General features: G+C 29.7%; 2 protein-coding genes across 4 annotated transcripts; one reads left to right on the forward strand and one right to left on the reverse strand.

The window, feature by feature from the left end:
* The first annotated feature begins 3 nt into the window (after window positions 1-3).
* LOC113796809 (A disintegrin and metalloproteinase with thrombospondin motifs 20-like) lies at window positions 4-11,578 on the forward strand. 2 transcript variants are annotated; one of them, XM_027347095.2, is made up of 12 exons: window positions 41-1,209; window positions 2,132-2,721; window positions 4,723-5,025; window positions 5,108-5,559; window positions 5,622-5,828; window positions 5,893-9,505; window positions 9,798-10,208; window positions 10,275-10,413; window positions 10,469-10,658; window positions 10,710-10,804; window positions 10,856-11,175; window positions 11,240-11,578. In XM_027347095.2, the coding sequence occupies exons 1-12, from the start codon at window positions 951-953 to the stop codon at window positions 11,369-11,371; spliced, it is 6,711 nt and encodes a 2,236-aa protein (XP_027202896.2). In that variant the 5' UTR covers window positions 41-950; the 3' UTR covers window positions 11,372-11,578. The 2 variants fall into 2 exon arrangements, with proteins under 2 accessions (XP_027202897.2, XP_027202896.2); XM_027347096.2 differs by lacking the exons at window positions 10,275-10,413; window positions 10,469-10,658; window positions 10,710-10,804; window positions 10,856-11,175; window positions 11,240-11,578 and having other exon boundaries at window positions 4-1,209; window positions 5,893-9,564; window positions 9,798-10,030.
* LOC113796810 (uncharacterized) lies at window positions 11,426-14,153 on the reverse strand. 2 transcript variants are annotated; one of them, XM_075819661.1, is made up of 4 exons: window positions 13,787-14,153; window positions 13,539-13,689; window positions 13,132-13,478; window positions 11,426-13,065 (listed from the first exon to the last, which is right to left on the reverse strand). In XM_075819661.1, the coding sequence occupies exons 2-4, from the start codon at window positions 13,628-13,630 to the stop codon at window positions 11,570-11,572; spliced, it is 1,935 nt and encodes a 644-aa protein (XP_075675776.1). In that variant the 5' UTR covers window positions 13,631-13,689; window positions 13,787-14,153; the 3' UTR covers window positions 11,426-11,569. The 2 variants fall into 2 exon arrangements, with proteins under 2 accessions (XP_075675776.1, XP_027202898.2); XM_027347097.2 differs by having other exon boundaries at window positions 13,765-14,153.
* Window positions 14,154-14,155: the final 2 nt, after the last annotated feature.

Genomic DNA, 14,155 nt, shown 5'->3' on the forward strand with positions numbered 1-14,155 from the left:
ATGTTCATAATCATAACATTATTATTATCATCATAAAATTCTATGTACGAATATTCATTGCTTGTTTTCTCTCTTCGTGTTTCTCTTTTTGCTGTTCACAATGCTGTTGTTGATATGGATGTTTGTTTGATGTTGGTGATGATGATGGTGGTGGATTGAGCGCAAGTCTAACCGACGACGACGATGATGATGACGATGTCGATGCTGTTTTCGGGCGTCTCATCATCATCATCATTATCATCAACAACATTTTTCTCACATTTCATCTTCAGTGTTCGTTTAGTTCGTTCATCATGATGGTTGGTTGATTTAGTTGATTGTTGTTTTTGATAGAGATTGGTCTGTTCGGTGTGATATTTTAGTTGTTTGTTTTTTTACTTAGTTCATTAATGAAAATGATATGATAATGTTTGTTTGATTTGGTCGATTCTCAAATGTTATCATCATTCTTGAATGAAGAAGAAAAAATATCCTGATGATGATCGTCGTTTTGGTGAATGGTGAATGATGAATGGTGATGGTGTCCATTGACAGTACGTTGACACACACACACAATGATTGACTTGTTTATTCTCCGTTTTTGATTTTGATTTTGTTTTTTTGAAATAAAATGAATGATGATAATGGATTTGAAAATATTTTCATTTCGAACATATTTCCTGTGTTGATTCGAATGTTTTTTTTGTTCGATTACAATCGATAGTATCGATTTACATTGTTGATTCGACCATTCTTTGATTAATCGATCGAATCGGTTGATTTTGGAGAAAAAAATGTCATCATCATTATTATTATTATCATCGATAATAATGATTTTTTGATCGGAAATCCGATCTCGCCGATCATTATCATCAGCACTGATTGTGTTCAAATGTGAATTTTTTTTTCGTTTTGTTTTGTGCAACATCACTGTCAAATTTAAAAAAAAACGGAAAAGGTTAAAATCATTTATGAAAAGGATAGTATTAAAAATTCAATGTTTAAGGCGATCATCATCGATCGATAATCGATTGAAATTTGTTCATCACCATCATCGATATTATTCGAATATGAAGAATTTGATTCGTTCATCATCATCATCATCAAAACATTCCTTTATGTTGATATTATTATCATTAATATTGTTATTGATGATTGAAAATTTATCTGCCACTACTATTCATCACCAACATCAACAAAAACATCATCATTCGAATAATAATGATAATGGTATGTATCCAATTCATTTAATTAGCATGGATTAATCGTGTTTAAGAAAAAAAAACATTTAGTTAATTACCGTGAATGTGTTGTTAAATTTGTCTCTCGTTTTTTTCTTCTCTTCAATTCAATTGAATGAAATGAATAAATTTTGCCATAATTCCGGGTCTCATCAGCCAACAACAACGATAGCAATAGACGACAGCCAAGTACAATCATTTTCATAATAAAACAGAATTCAAAAAAAAGTGTTAACATTGTCGAAATTCTATATATATGAAAAATAACAATACCATCATTTAGTTTGTCTGTCTGTCAAACAATGTGTTGTTTAAACAACAACATTGTTTATTCATCATTTTTACAAAACAAGAATTATGAAATGAAATGATAAACGATGGTTAAGGAATTGATCATTTTTCATTGAAAAACATTGTTTCAAACTTAAAGAGTTCAAAGAACTGAATTCTTTTGACAATGATGATAATGATAACCATTTCATTGAACTGATCCGGATTCATAAATTTTCAATTTAAATTTTTTTCATTTTAAATTTCAATGTCGAACACGAATATTAAGATTAAACAAACTGTCAAGTTAGATTGTGGCTTTGATTTCAAAATTAATTTCCGAATTCGACACCCACACAATGATGATGAAAATGAAGGATTAATGAATTTTCGAATATTTCATATTGCACGATTGATAAGCCTCTCTCTTTATCTCTGTCTCTGAGTAGCCTAAAAACATAGATTTAAAAATGGATTGTCATGGTGATGGATTTTTTCAAACCTTTTTTTGGTTGATTATGTTCTTCCAGTAGCTTTTTTGTTGATTGCATTTTTTCACCCACACCACCTTTAAATCCCACATGCACAAAAATTTTAAAATTTTAATTAAATTTTTTTGGAATTTTTTTTCAAAAAAAAAGATTGGTGGCTGATAAATCAAACGAAAACATTCGAAATAAAAAAACATTCGAATGTTGACAACAATTTGGATCGAAATAGCCATAGAAATATATCATCATATCACTATTTGGATGAAAATAGAAATCGAATGCCAATATTATTGTTATTGATTCGACCATTATTAAGGATACGAAAAAGCGAAAATTTATCATCTATAGAATTGGTGATTAATCTGAAAAATCAATCATTTTCATCGATAAAAACACTGCCAAATTTATTGATGACTGCCTTTGAAAATTATTCATTATCAATCAATTTAACTGCCCAAAAATATCGACAATCAAATGATCGACATCAACAATTTTGGTCACCAATTTATGCCGTACAACAAACAAACGAAAATGAACAGGATTTTTTCGAAACAATCGAACAACAATGGCAAATTAATCAATCATCATTATTCTATACGGATAATTTATTGGAATTATTTCATCAACAAACAGATCGCAAACAGCAAAAACTATGTCAATTATTTACCAGCAATGATAATGGTGATCATCGGAAACATTATCATCAAACAACCATTCAAATATGTACGGATGGTTCAATGGTAAGTTTATGAATTATCAACAACAGAAACAAAATTCTTTTTTTTTCCTTGAACGAAGGCTTTATTTTTTCCATTGCCTTGCCTTGGATAATATTCTTTTTCATTTAATCATTATAGACATAGACATATGCGGAAAAAAATGGCTAAAAACATTACATTTTCAAAAGTTTTTAGGAAAATATAATCAAAAAACAACGAAAAGAAAAAAGAAAATCCAGAAAATCGAAATAAATCGAATGTTTTTAGCATGTGTTCCGTGTGTATGGTGTTTGTTGTATAAGACGCCAATATCCAAGGACATTTATAGCACACATCCATTCATATCCACATTCATTCATTTAGACTAGACCAGACATCATCCATTCTCCAATTCACCACCATCCACCAATGTTGATGATACTGAATGAATTTTTCCTCAACAAAATTATAAATTCTTCATCATCTTTGATGCTGCTGCTGGTGGTGGTGGTGGCTTCAGTTGCCGATTGGCAAAATTCCCAAAAAACAAAAACAAAAATCGAAAATCAAAAATACAGACAAATTTTGCCAATATTTTTTTTGTTTGCCGGTTCACAGTATTTACACAGACTGCAGTGTTTTTGTTTGTTTGATCAAATCAATAATTGTTTTTTTTTTTTTGGTTTTTTATAAATCAAAAAAAAAAAAAAATTCCGGCAATTTATGAGAAAAATCGATGATGAATTTTGACCAATTTAATTTCTTTTTTTTCTTGAATAATCAAACAAAAGGCCATTGCCATTTTGGCAAATTGACAATGACATCTTTTGTCATTGTCTCTACCCCTTTTGGACACTATTTTTTATTTTTTTCTGTCTTTGTTTTTCGTTGGTTAATTTGATTAATTTGTTCTGTTTAGTTTTTTCGGTTTCAATGACATTTTTTTCAGACATTTCAATTTAGTTCAATGACAATGACCCTGATGAATTTTGATCATTTGATTTGATTTAAATTGAAATTAATTAAAATGATGATATGACTGACTGACTAAAAGAATCGTAAAATTTTATTGCCGAAAATTATTCCCAGCAATTTCCAGTAAACTTTCTTTGAATTAAAATGAATGAAAAAGGCCGAAATTAAAACATGTCTGTTGTTTTTTTCAAACATTTCCCGAATTCAATTCCCGTGTGTGTGTGTTAATTACAATCCAATTATAGAAGTGGCTTGTTTGTTTGTTAATGAATTCCTGGTTGTTCATTTTGTTTTTTCTTTTTTGTTTCGCAAACGAATCAGGAAAACCAGATATCACCACCGCCAGAATTCAAGATCAATTTTTGTTCAAACACAGAAACAAAATTGATGAAATACAAAATATCAAACACAGGAAGAGAGAGAGAAACACAAAACTATTTTTATCCAATTTAACCACCCAAGCCAACAAACGAAACGAAAAAAATTGATTCTTTTGTGTTCTTGTGATTTCTGGTTTGATTTTGGTTCCTGGTTTTTTTTTATTTTTAAAAAATTTCAATTTTAATAATAATAATAATAACATGACATTCAATACTTGTAATTGATTGAATTTTCTCTTTCTTTTTTTCCATTGAAAATGATGAATGAATTTTCTTTTTTTTTTTGTTTGCTCTAAAGATTGATTTATTGATCATCATCATCATCATCACCCCTTTTCTTTTCAAACAGAAATGGAAAGTTACCTCCCATCATTATCATTATTAATGATGATGATAATGGCAGGGCTGTGTGTGTGTGTTTAACATCAAACTATTTCTGTGTTAGTGGGTGGTTTTAACGATTGATTTAAAAAAAATCAATCAATCAATCAAATTGAAATCAAATAATAATTGTTTTTTTCACTTTTGTTTTTCTGTTGTTGAGAAATAGAGGGGAGGGAAGGGAGGGGTTATTGTTTGATACAATGTAACAAAATTTTGAGGAGAAAAAATTCAATCCATCAATCAAATTTCTTTCTTTCTGTTGTCCTATATTTTTAATGTTTTTTGTTTCTAATTTTGTTTTTAGAACGGTATCATAACATTAATGGATGATGGGGGTCATATTTTATTGGAAACAGAACAACAACATTGTTTTGATCATTTGCAATTCCTGACTGATGATGATAATTGGACATTATTATCTTGTGAACATCGATTAAAATTTATTGGAAATTTTTTTAATCAATCACCATTACGAGGACAAAAACATCGATTAAAAAGATCATATTCATCTGAACGTACAATTGAAATGTCTATCGTTACTGATTTATCAATGTATCTTTATCATGGAAATTCATTACGTAATTATGTTTTTACATTGATTGCAATGGTAATGTTTTTTTTTTTTTTTTGAAGAAATTCAATCCAATTTCGATATTAATTTTTTACCTGGGTAATTATAAATTTAATAGGTATCACATTTATTCAAACATTCAAGTATTGGTAATGAAATTAATATAAAATTGATAAAATTAACATCATTAATGGATGAACAACCAGAAAACAATTGGTATGGTTCAGCACATAAAACATTACGGCATTTTTGTCGTTGGCAATATGAACATAATCATCATGATGATAAACATCAATTACATTATGATACAGCAATTCTATTAACAAAAATTGATTTATGTAGTAAAAATGATTATAATCCTAATCCCAATCATCATCATCATCATCATCATAATGATAATGATTATCGTCGAACAACAACAACATCAACATCATCAACACGTTCATCATCGTGTGATACATTAGGCTTGGCACATTCAGGACAGATTTGTGATCCAGAAACAAGTTGTGCGATTGTTGAAGATAATGGTTTAAGTGCTGCATTTACTATTGCACATGAATTAGGTCATTTGTAAGTTTTCGTTTTTGGGTGCCAGGAACAAACTTTTATTCATTTTTTTTCGTTTGAAATAGACTTGGTGTGCCACATGATGATGAAGAACAATGTAAAAGATTTTATGAACAACAACAAACCATCAATGATAATTATCATTATAATAATCATTTAAATAAAAATGATAAACAAACTGAATTCAATGTTATGGTTCGTATGATTGATTCCAATAGTCATATGTGGAGTTGGTCATCATGTTCAAAACATTTTATTACCGAATTTCTTGAGTAAGTTTTAAAAAAAATCAATTTTTAATTCATTTTTTGTTCAAAATTTCATTCCAACATTTAGTTCCGGACATGGTGATTGTCTTTTGGATAATAATTCAATGGATATACGACAATCATCATCGTCAATCGATTCAAATATTCACCATCATCATCATCATGATACATTTCGTCGTCGTTCATTTTTCGATTCAAAATATTCAAAATTACCTGCCGGTACATTGTATAATGCTGATGAACAATGTCGTTTAGTATTTGATCGTAATTCAAGTATTTGTTTAGATATGCCATATTGTAAAAAATTATGGTGTACATCCAATACTGTTGGTGGTTGTCGTACACAACATATGCCATGGGCTGATGGTACCGAATGTGGTAATGGTTATTGGTGTCAACAAGGACAATGTGTTCGTATTGATACAACACGATTACAACCAATCAATGGTGGTTGGAGTGAATGGTCATCATGGTCAGAATGTTCATTATCATGTGGTGGTGGCATACGAAAATCACGACGTGATTGTACAAATCCTAATCCACAATATGGTGGTAAATTTTGCTTGGGTGAACGTATACGTTATGAATCATGTAATCTAGAACCATGTCCATATCAATCAAGATATGAAGATTCACGTGCAAAACAATGTGCAGAATATAATCGTTATAATTTAACATGGACACCTAAATATGATGGGATTCAATCTACTGATGTTTGTTCGCTGTATTGTCAATCAAATTCAGGTGAATCATTAAAGCTGAAACCAAAAGTAATTGATGGTACACCATGCACACCTGAATCATTTGATATTTGTGTAAATGGAAAATGTTTAATGGCCGGTTGCGATCGTATACTTGGTAGTTCGCGTCATATTGATTATTGTGGTGTTTGTGGTGGTAATAATTCAACTTGTCGTGAAATTAATGGACAATTCAAACCACGAACTGTTCAACATGGTTATACATTTGTTCTATCAATACCACCGGGTGCAGCAAATGTTGAAATTATTAAGGAACCATCATCTGATAATTGGTTAGCATTACGTGGTGAATATGGTAATTATCTATTGAATGGACATTTCACCGTTAATGTTTATGAACGCAAATGGTATTATGGTGATACAACCGTAGAATATTCTGGTACTAAAACATATGGTTATGAACGTATCAATATTACACGATCAATACAAAATCCATTACATTTGGAAATACTTTGTGTTGGTGAACTACATCTGCCGACAATAAATTATAATTTTGCTGTAACATCTGATAATCAATATATTAATTATCAATGGAAAATTGATCCATATTGGTCAACATGTAATAAAGTATGTAATGGCGAACAAGAACGTCGACCATATTGTTGGGCACAGATGCGTTCATCATGGCTGATGGATACCACATCAAGATCGCCACAAATTTCCGAAATAAAAGTTTCAGATAATTATTGTGATCAACAACAACGTCCTGCAACTGAATATCGTGTTTGTAATGGTCATTGTGAATTAGAATGGCATATTCATTATCGAAGCCATTGTTCATCAAAATGTGGTCAAGGTTTTCGTACGTTAAAAATTAATTGTACACAAATATTTCATAATCATAATGAACGTATTTATATTGATGATTTTTATTGTTATCATTTGGGAGCTAAACCTTCGGAAACAGAAAATTGTACCGGTAATAGTGATAACAGTAATGATTGTCATATTTCATATCAATGGCAATATTCGGATTGGTCACAATGTCAAATATTTAATCAACAACAAAAACATCAACATACATGTGGTCAAGGACAACAAAATCGTATTGTTAATTGTATATCGACAATAACAACTTATCCAGATTCCGGTAATAATAATCCAATGAATATTCAACATTCAAATGTTGATCATGAATTATGTCGACAATATTTATCAACTGAACCAATATTGCTACAATCATGTCAGATTGAATGTCCACGTTGGAAAATTGATCAATGGAGTCAATGTAAAGGTAGCTGTACCACCAATACCGGCAATAACAATGGAGAAAAATATCGAAAAATTACCTGTTGGCATGCCGATCAACAAATTTCGGATGCTTATTGCGAACAAATTGAAACAAAACCAATCGAAAGAATTAAATGTGAATTAACTGAATGTCAGCAAAATTTTTATCATCATCAACAACAACAACATTTAGATAATCGATCAAGATCGATAATTGAAGCCGCTCAATCAATGATTGAAAATAATGAAATTTATAGTTATGATCATCATGATATTGATCAATCATCGTTAACATCATTCATATGGCAATCAGGTGAATGGTCATCATGTGATATACTATCACAATATGTACGTGAATATCATAATCGTTTTACTGAAAATTTTTATCAACCAAAATGTTTTGAATCAATTGATCAGGCAAATCAATTACGTGAAAGTTTTTTACCATTATTTCATTTAAATAATAGTCTATATTCAAATTCATATCAAGATCTTGCCAATTTACTTGGTTTAGATATTAAAAAATTAAAACGTCGTCGTTATGTTGCATGTATTAATCAACAAAATCAACAATTAACAACCGAAGATAAATGTGATCAAAAGTTGAAACCAAATTCAGAAGAAAATTGTCCCATTGAACAAAATTTATTAAAATTAATGCCAGAATTTAATCTTAATCTTTGTCCACCATCAACGACGACAACTAAAGATTTATTAATTTTAAATGAAATTGATTCGTCCAGATCGAATAATATTCAACAACAACATGATAATAATGATCATCGAACATTTATTGAACATATGGAATGGCGTACAAGTGAATGGAGTGAATGTTTTTGTGATTTAAATCGACGAAAATTTCTAAGAAAACGTTCCATACATTGTATACGATTAGCTGATGGAAATAATATTCCAGATGAATATTGTTATCATAATCAGCAATTATCTGGGGACAAACCAAATGAAATTGAAGAATGTCAAATGACGATGACAATGACAAATGCAAATGAATGTGATCCATATGCAAGGCAAATGTTACATGAACAAACTGAAATTGATCAATTTAATTATCGTTATTCTTTATCACCAACATCATCAACTACCTCAAAACCATCCATAATGATAATAACACCAACAACAACCGCAAAAACAGCACTAATATCTGCAGAACATCAAATGTCTCCGTTAGTTTCTGATTTGTCGACCATCAATCATCAACAACAACAACAAATATCACTGCCATTAAACAATGATGATAATGGTGGTTGGACAGAATGGTATGATTGGAGTGAATGTTCAGTAAAATGTGGTAATGGTATACAAACACGTGAACCAAAATGTTCATTGTTGAACAACAAAATGAATTCAAAACAGCCAAAACAAAATTCTTTATGTGATGAACGAAAACGACCACAACAACAATATCGTCAATGTCATCGTATTTGTGATATATTTCAATGGCATTATTCAGATTGGTCGGAATGTCATGCTGAATGTGGCCAAAATGGTTTTCGTATACGAACAGCTGAATGTCGTGATTGGACTGGTACACGTGTTTCAAATCATTTTTGTGAAAATATTGATCATCAATCAAATAATCATCAACTAAAAGAACAATGTTATCGTTTGGATTGCAATAATAACAATAACAAAAATAAACTTGTTTGGCGTACTGGTCAATGGTCAGAGGTATTGGAAACTGATGATGATGATGACTATAATAATGATTATAATAATGATACAATAAGGTTGAATTTTATTTATTTATCAAAAAAAATTAATGATTTTTTCTTTTTTTTTCTTGCAAAATTTCTTCTCTTTTCCCTTCTTTTTCTTTTTATTATTTTGTTTTTCATCGGTTTGCTTTGTTTTGTTTTTTATTTCGTTTTCGCTTATCCCAAACAAAAAAAATTATTTATTTGCCGCTTTGAATTTTGGACACTTACCCTACCTAACCACCAAATACACAATACAAAAATAGTGCACAAAATCATGCGGATATGGTCAACAATTACGAACAGTTAATTGTCATCGTATCAATAAGTTTGGTGTTATTGATCCAAGACCATTAGAAGATAATCATATCAATTCACTATTACCACGTATTCGACGTTTTCAATCAAAACAGTCACAATTTTCAATCAAACGATCAAAAAAGGAACGAAGACAACGACATCGAAGACAAAATCATAATCATCAAAATTATTATTATTCTTATCAAGTAGATGATTCCGATAATAATAATTATCATCAAAATTACAATGATATCATGGATAATTGGTGTGATATTAATAATAAACCCATCGATTCACAAACATGCAATCTTGGTGCTTGTTTTCAACCATTATCAATGGCTGATGCATTTGTATGGCGTACTAGTGAATGGCAAACGGTATGGATGATTTAAATGATTTGAAACACATGACTAAAGTGCAATTTGTTTTATCCACATGAACAGTGTTCATCACCTTGTGGTTTTGGTCATCAACGTCGTAAAGTTTATTGTTATTCACAACGTACAAAACAACGTGTTGATCGATCAAATTGTGATGCACGATCAAAACCGGAAAAACGTCGTCAATGTAATCTACGTAGCTGTATGTTTTTGATTCTAAATTTATTTCATCAATGATTAATATATGTTCAATTCAGGCGAAGTAATTTCATGTCAAGATCGTCGTGATCGTACACGAATACGTAAAGATGGTATCTATGAAATATGGATACAAGGAACACAGATTCGTGTCTATTGTTATGGAATGAATTTCCTGGAAAAACCATTAGAATATTTATTATTAAATGATGATAATTATTCGGAATCTATGAATCTTTATGGTACTAGGTATGTTTGTTTGATTAAATTCCAATACATTATTGATTATTTTGTTACCAGTGATTGCTCAAGGAGATATCAACAACAACGACATCCAAAATCGATCATTCATTTTAAATATGTTCGATTTGATGTATTATCTATGCAACTTTTTGGTATGTATTTTTGTATGATTATCTCTAATCTAATCTAATAATCCAATTTAGTAAATGATACACGATTATCAATGATCGATGATAATCTGAATCATCAATTTCAACCTATTGGTTATGGTCAAGCATTCATTCATGGTTGTCCATTAAGTGTACATCATCATCATGATAATTCTGCTAACAGTATTACTAATTGTTATTTTTCAAATGATCAACCAAATCTTTATCATTCGAGTACAATGGCTAATCTTAAATCAATGTTCAGTATTAATCTACAGAAAACTGGATTAATTATCGATAATAATGATATTGATCAATGGATTATTGATGATGGTAACAATAATGTTTTGGATAAAAATATTCATATTAGCCAAGTAATTATTATTCATGTTTACAAAATGAATTTTTGACTCAAATTCTTTTTTTTCTTGTTCACAGAATGGTGAAAAAATAATCGGATATTGTAGCTTTAAAATGGAAAAACTGCCAATAAAAATTGCCGCATCCATTTCGAATTGTCGTGTTGGATGTCGACCAATCAATAATATTATCCCCTTACGTATACCGTGAGAATATATTTTTGTTTCTCCTGAACATGTAATATATTTTTTTAGGCCCACAATGTGCATTCAACAATATTATTTGTAAATTTATTTATTTATTTTTTTTGTACAGATTCATCAGCTAGTCTTTATAGTATTATTTTGTACAATAATTTTGTGGTCACTTTTAAATAGTACATTATTTTGTCTAATTAAATATCATTAATTAATTGAATTGATTAGAACGATCATGAGCAATAACCATATGGATTAATTCATGAAAATAATCCAATAAAATTTGGCTACGATCATCCATAAATGGCCATGTACGTTTTGCATTACATGGCAATATTTCTGATTTGAAACGAATTTTTTTCATTGCTAAACTAGCAATAAATCTTGCAACAAGTTTTGAATGTTGATGATGATGAGAATCATCCGAAATGGGTGATGATAATTTGATTATAAAACGTGCAAGATATTCCAAAGTAAATCGTGTACCAATTTCAATTGAATGAAAACAATTAATAAAATTCTGTTTTGGTCGTTGTTTTTTATAATTATTCAATTTGACAATAATTCGATTATTCAATATTGGTACATCAAACATTTCAAACCAAGTCATCAATAAGGCGGATAATATTTTAACATCTGTTTCGAATCTTAATCGGTTCCAACCGCTTGGTTTATTATTAATTTCACGTTGATAATCAAGAATTTTTTTCATAAATTCTTGATCATCATTTTTTGGCTGTTCAATCAATGCTTCAATGATTGTCTGTTGTGATAATTTTGTTGATGAATTATCAAATGATGATGATGATAATGTGGATGATGATGCAGATGCAGATGATGATGAATTAAATAGATCCGAATCAAATATCATACTAGCACGATGTTCAGCCATTAATTTTGATGAATCCATATTATTCAGATTTTCCATATCCTTCGCATCTGTTATCTGTTCATCACGTACATCATTTACATTATCGGTTAATGCATCGATTAAACGTTGTTCATCTTCTTGGCTATGTCTTCGTTGTGATGTCGATGATAATGATGATGATGATGATACACTTTTTGTTCTTAATTTTGTACCATTTTTTTGATCATCCATAAGAATTTTTTCATAATCAATTTCTACTGATGAATGATATGGATGACTTAGATAATTATGTGTGAAATTTTCCCACTCTTCTTTTGAATCATTCAAACGATTTATTTCGGTATTGATCGTTGTTTTCACTGTTGGTGTTGTTTTTGTTGTTAATTGAAGAAGTTTTTCACAAATAATGAACACAATTTTCGGTATATAACGTAAAATTCTTAATTCTTTACCATGTAATAGACGATTTTGTCGATGAAGAAATTCTTCCAATGTATTCGGCATTATTGATCGTATTGATGATGATGATAATTTATTATAAACAATAAAACAAGGTGCAATATAATTGGCAAACTTAAACAATATAGAAATCTGACTACGTGATTGAATTGAATTTGGTCGTTTTGATCGTACGAAGTTTATTGCATCCATCACACGACAACGAAATGTATAGATCAAAAATGCAGCAATCAATGTACCAGTACGACCAAGACCAGCATGACAATGTATTGCAACACGACCCTGATATAATGCAAATGTCAATACTTTAACCATATCGGCCATAGATTCTTCATTGATATCAAGAAAATCTCTCCATTTATAGTTGTAAAAATATACTGATAAATGTTTTCATTTGAGAGAATCAAAAAGTTTTTAATTAATCAAACCGATAAAACACTTACTATTATTATCCATAAATATTTTTGGATCATAAGTAAAACCACTGGTCGTTTCTAATGGTGGACCACAATTAGCATGTTCACCTGGTTCCTGTAAATTTATAATCGTATTGATACCCGATTGACGGAATAAATCAATAAGATTATCATTGAAAATCATATCGGTATTTGGTCTGGCCATTGCCAATATATTATCGGTTATCCAATGTGAATATAATGGTTCTAATGCACGATCTTCAATTGGCCATCCATCTGGATTATCATATTTACAACGACGTCCACCACAAAACATTGAACATTGTAATTGATTACTAGTTGATCGACGTAATAGTTCGGCCAATTTATTGTGTCTATTCGAATGAGCAACAAAAAAAAATTCTATATCCGCGACTTTTACACAAATAACGTACCTGATTGAAGCTCGATTAAAATCAATTTTTGGATGATGATTATTCAATAATGTTATCGATAATGATGATGGTAATTGATCTTCAACATTCATTTTTTTATCTTGAAAATTTTTTTTGAATCAACCAAACTGGACGAAAGCTTTTTTTTTCACTGAAGTTAAATAACAAAAAAAAAGAAAAGAAATTGTTTTTGTTTTGGCTTGTTTTTTTCGGTTTGTTTACATACGGAAAAAAAATTAAAATATTACGCATTTTCCTGGGTGTTTTTTTTCTCTTTCTCTCGTTTACCGACAATGAATCAATCATATTTTTTATCTGACATATAGAGTGTATGAAAATTGACAAATTTCGTGTCTTGTTTTGAGTGTTCCATCATGATTATGAATGATGAAATAACCATGAAACATGAAACAATAACAATAACAATAATGATGACGACATTTTTTCACCCAAACTCGAATATTCTCGAGTTAATAAAATATCATCATAAAAGATATCTTATCTTGAAGATATTTTTATCGTTTTTTTTATTTGTTTCTACAGGAAAAAAATATGCATAATAATCATGATGATGATGATGATGACCAACTTTTTTTTTCTATTTCCCGATAGAGTTT

The sequence above is a fragment of the Dermatophagoides pteronyssinus genome, unplaced genomic scaffold, assembly GCF_027571235.1.
Source record: "Dermatophagoides pteronyssinus isolate colony J.1.1.1.1 unplaced genomic scaffold, Derpt_VIB-CSIC_2022.12 sq0004, whole genome shotgun sequence".
Taxonomy (NCBI): Eukaryota; Metazoa; Arthropoda; class Arachnida; order Sarcoptiformes; family Pyroglyphidae; genus Dermatophagoides; species Dermatophagoides pteronyssinus.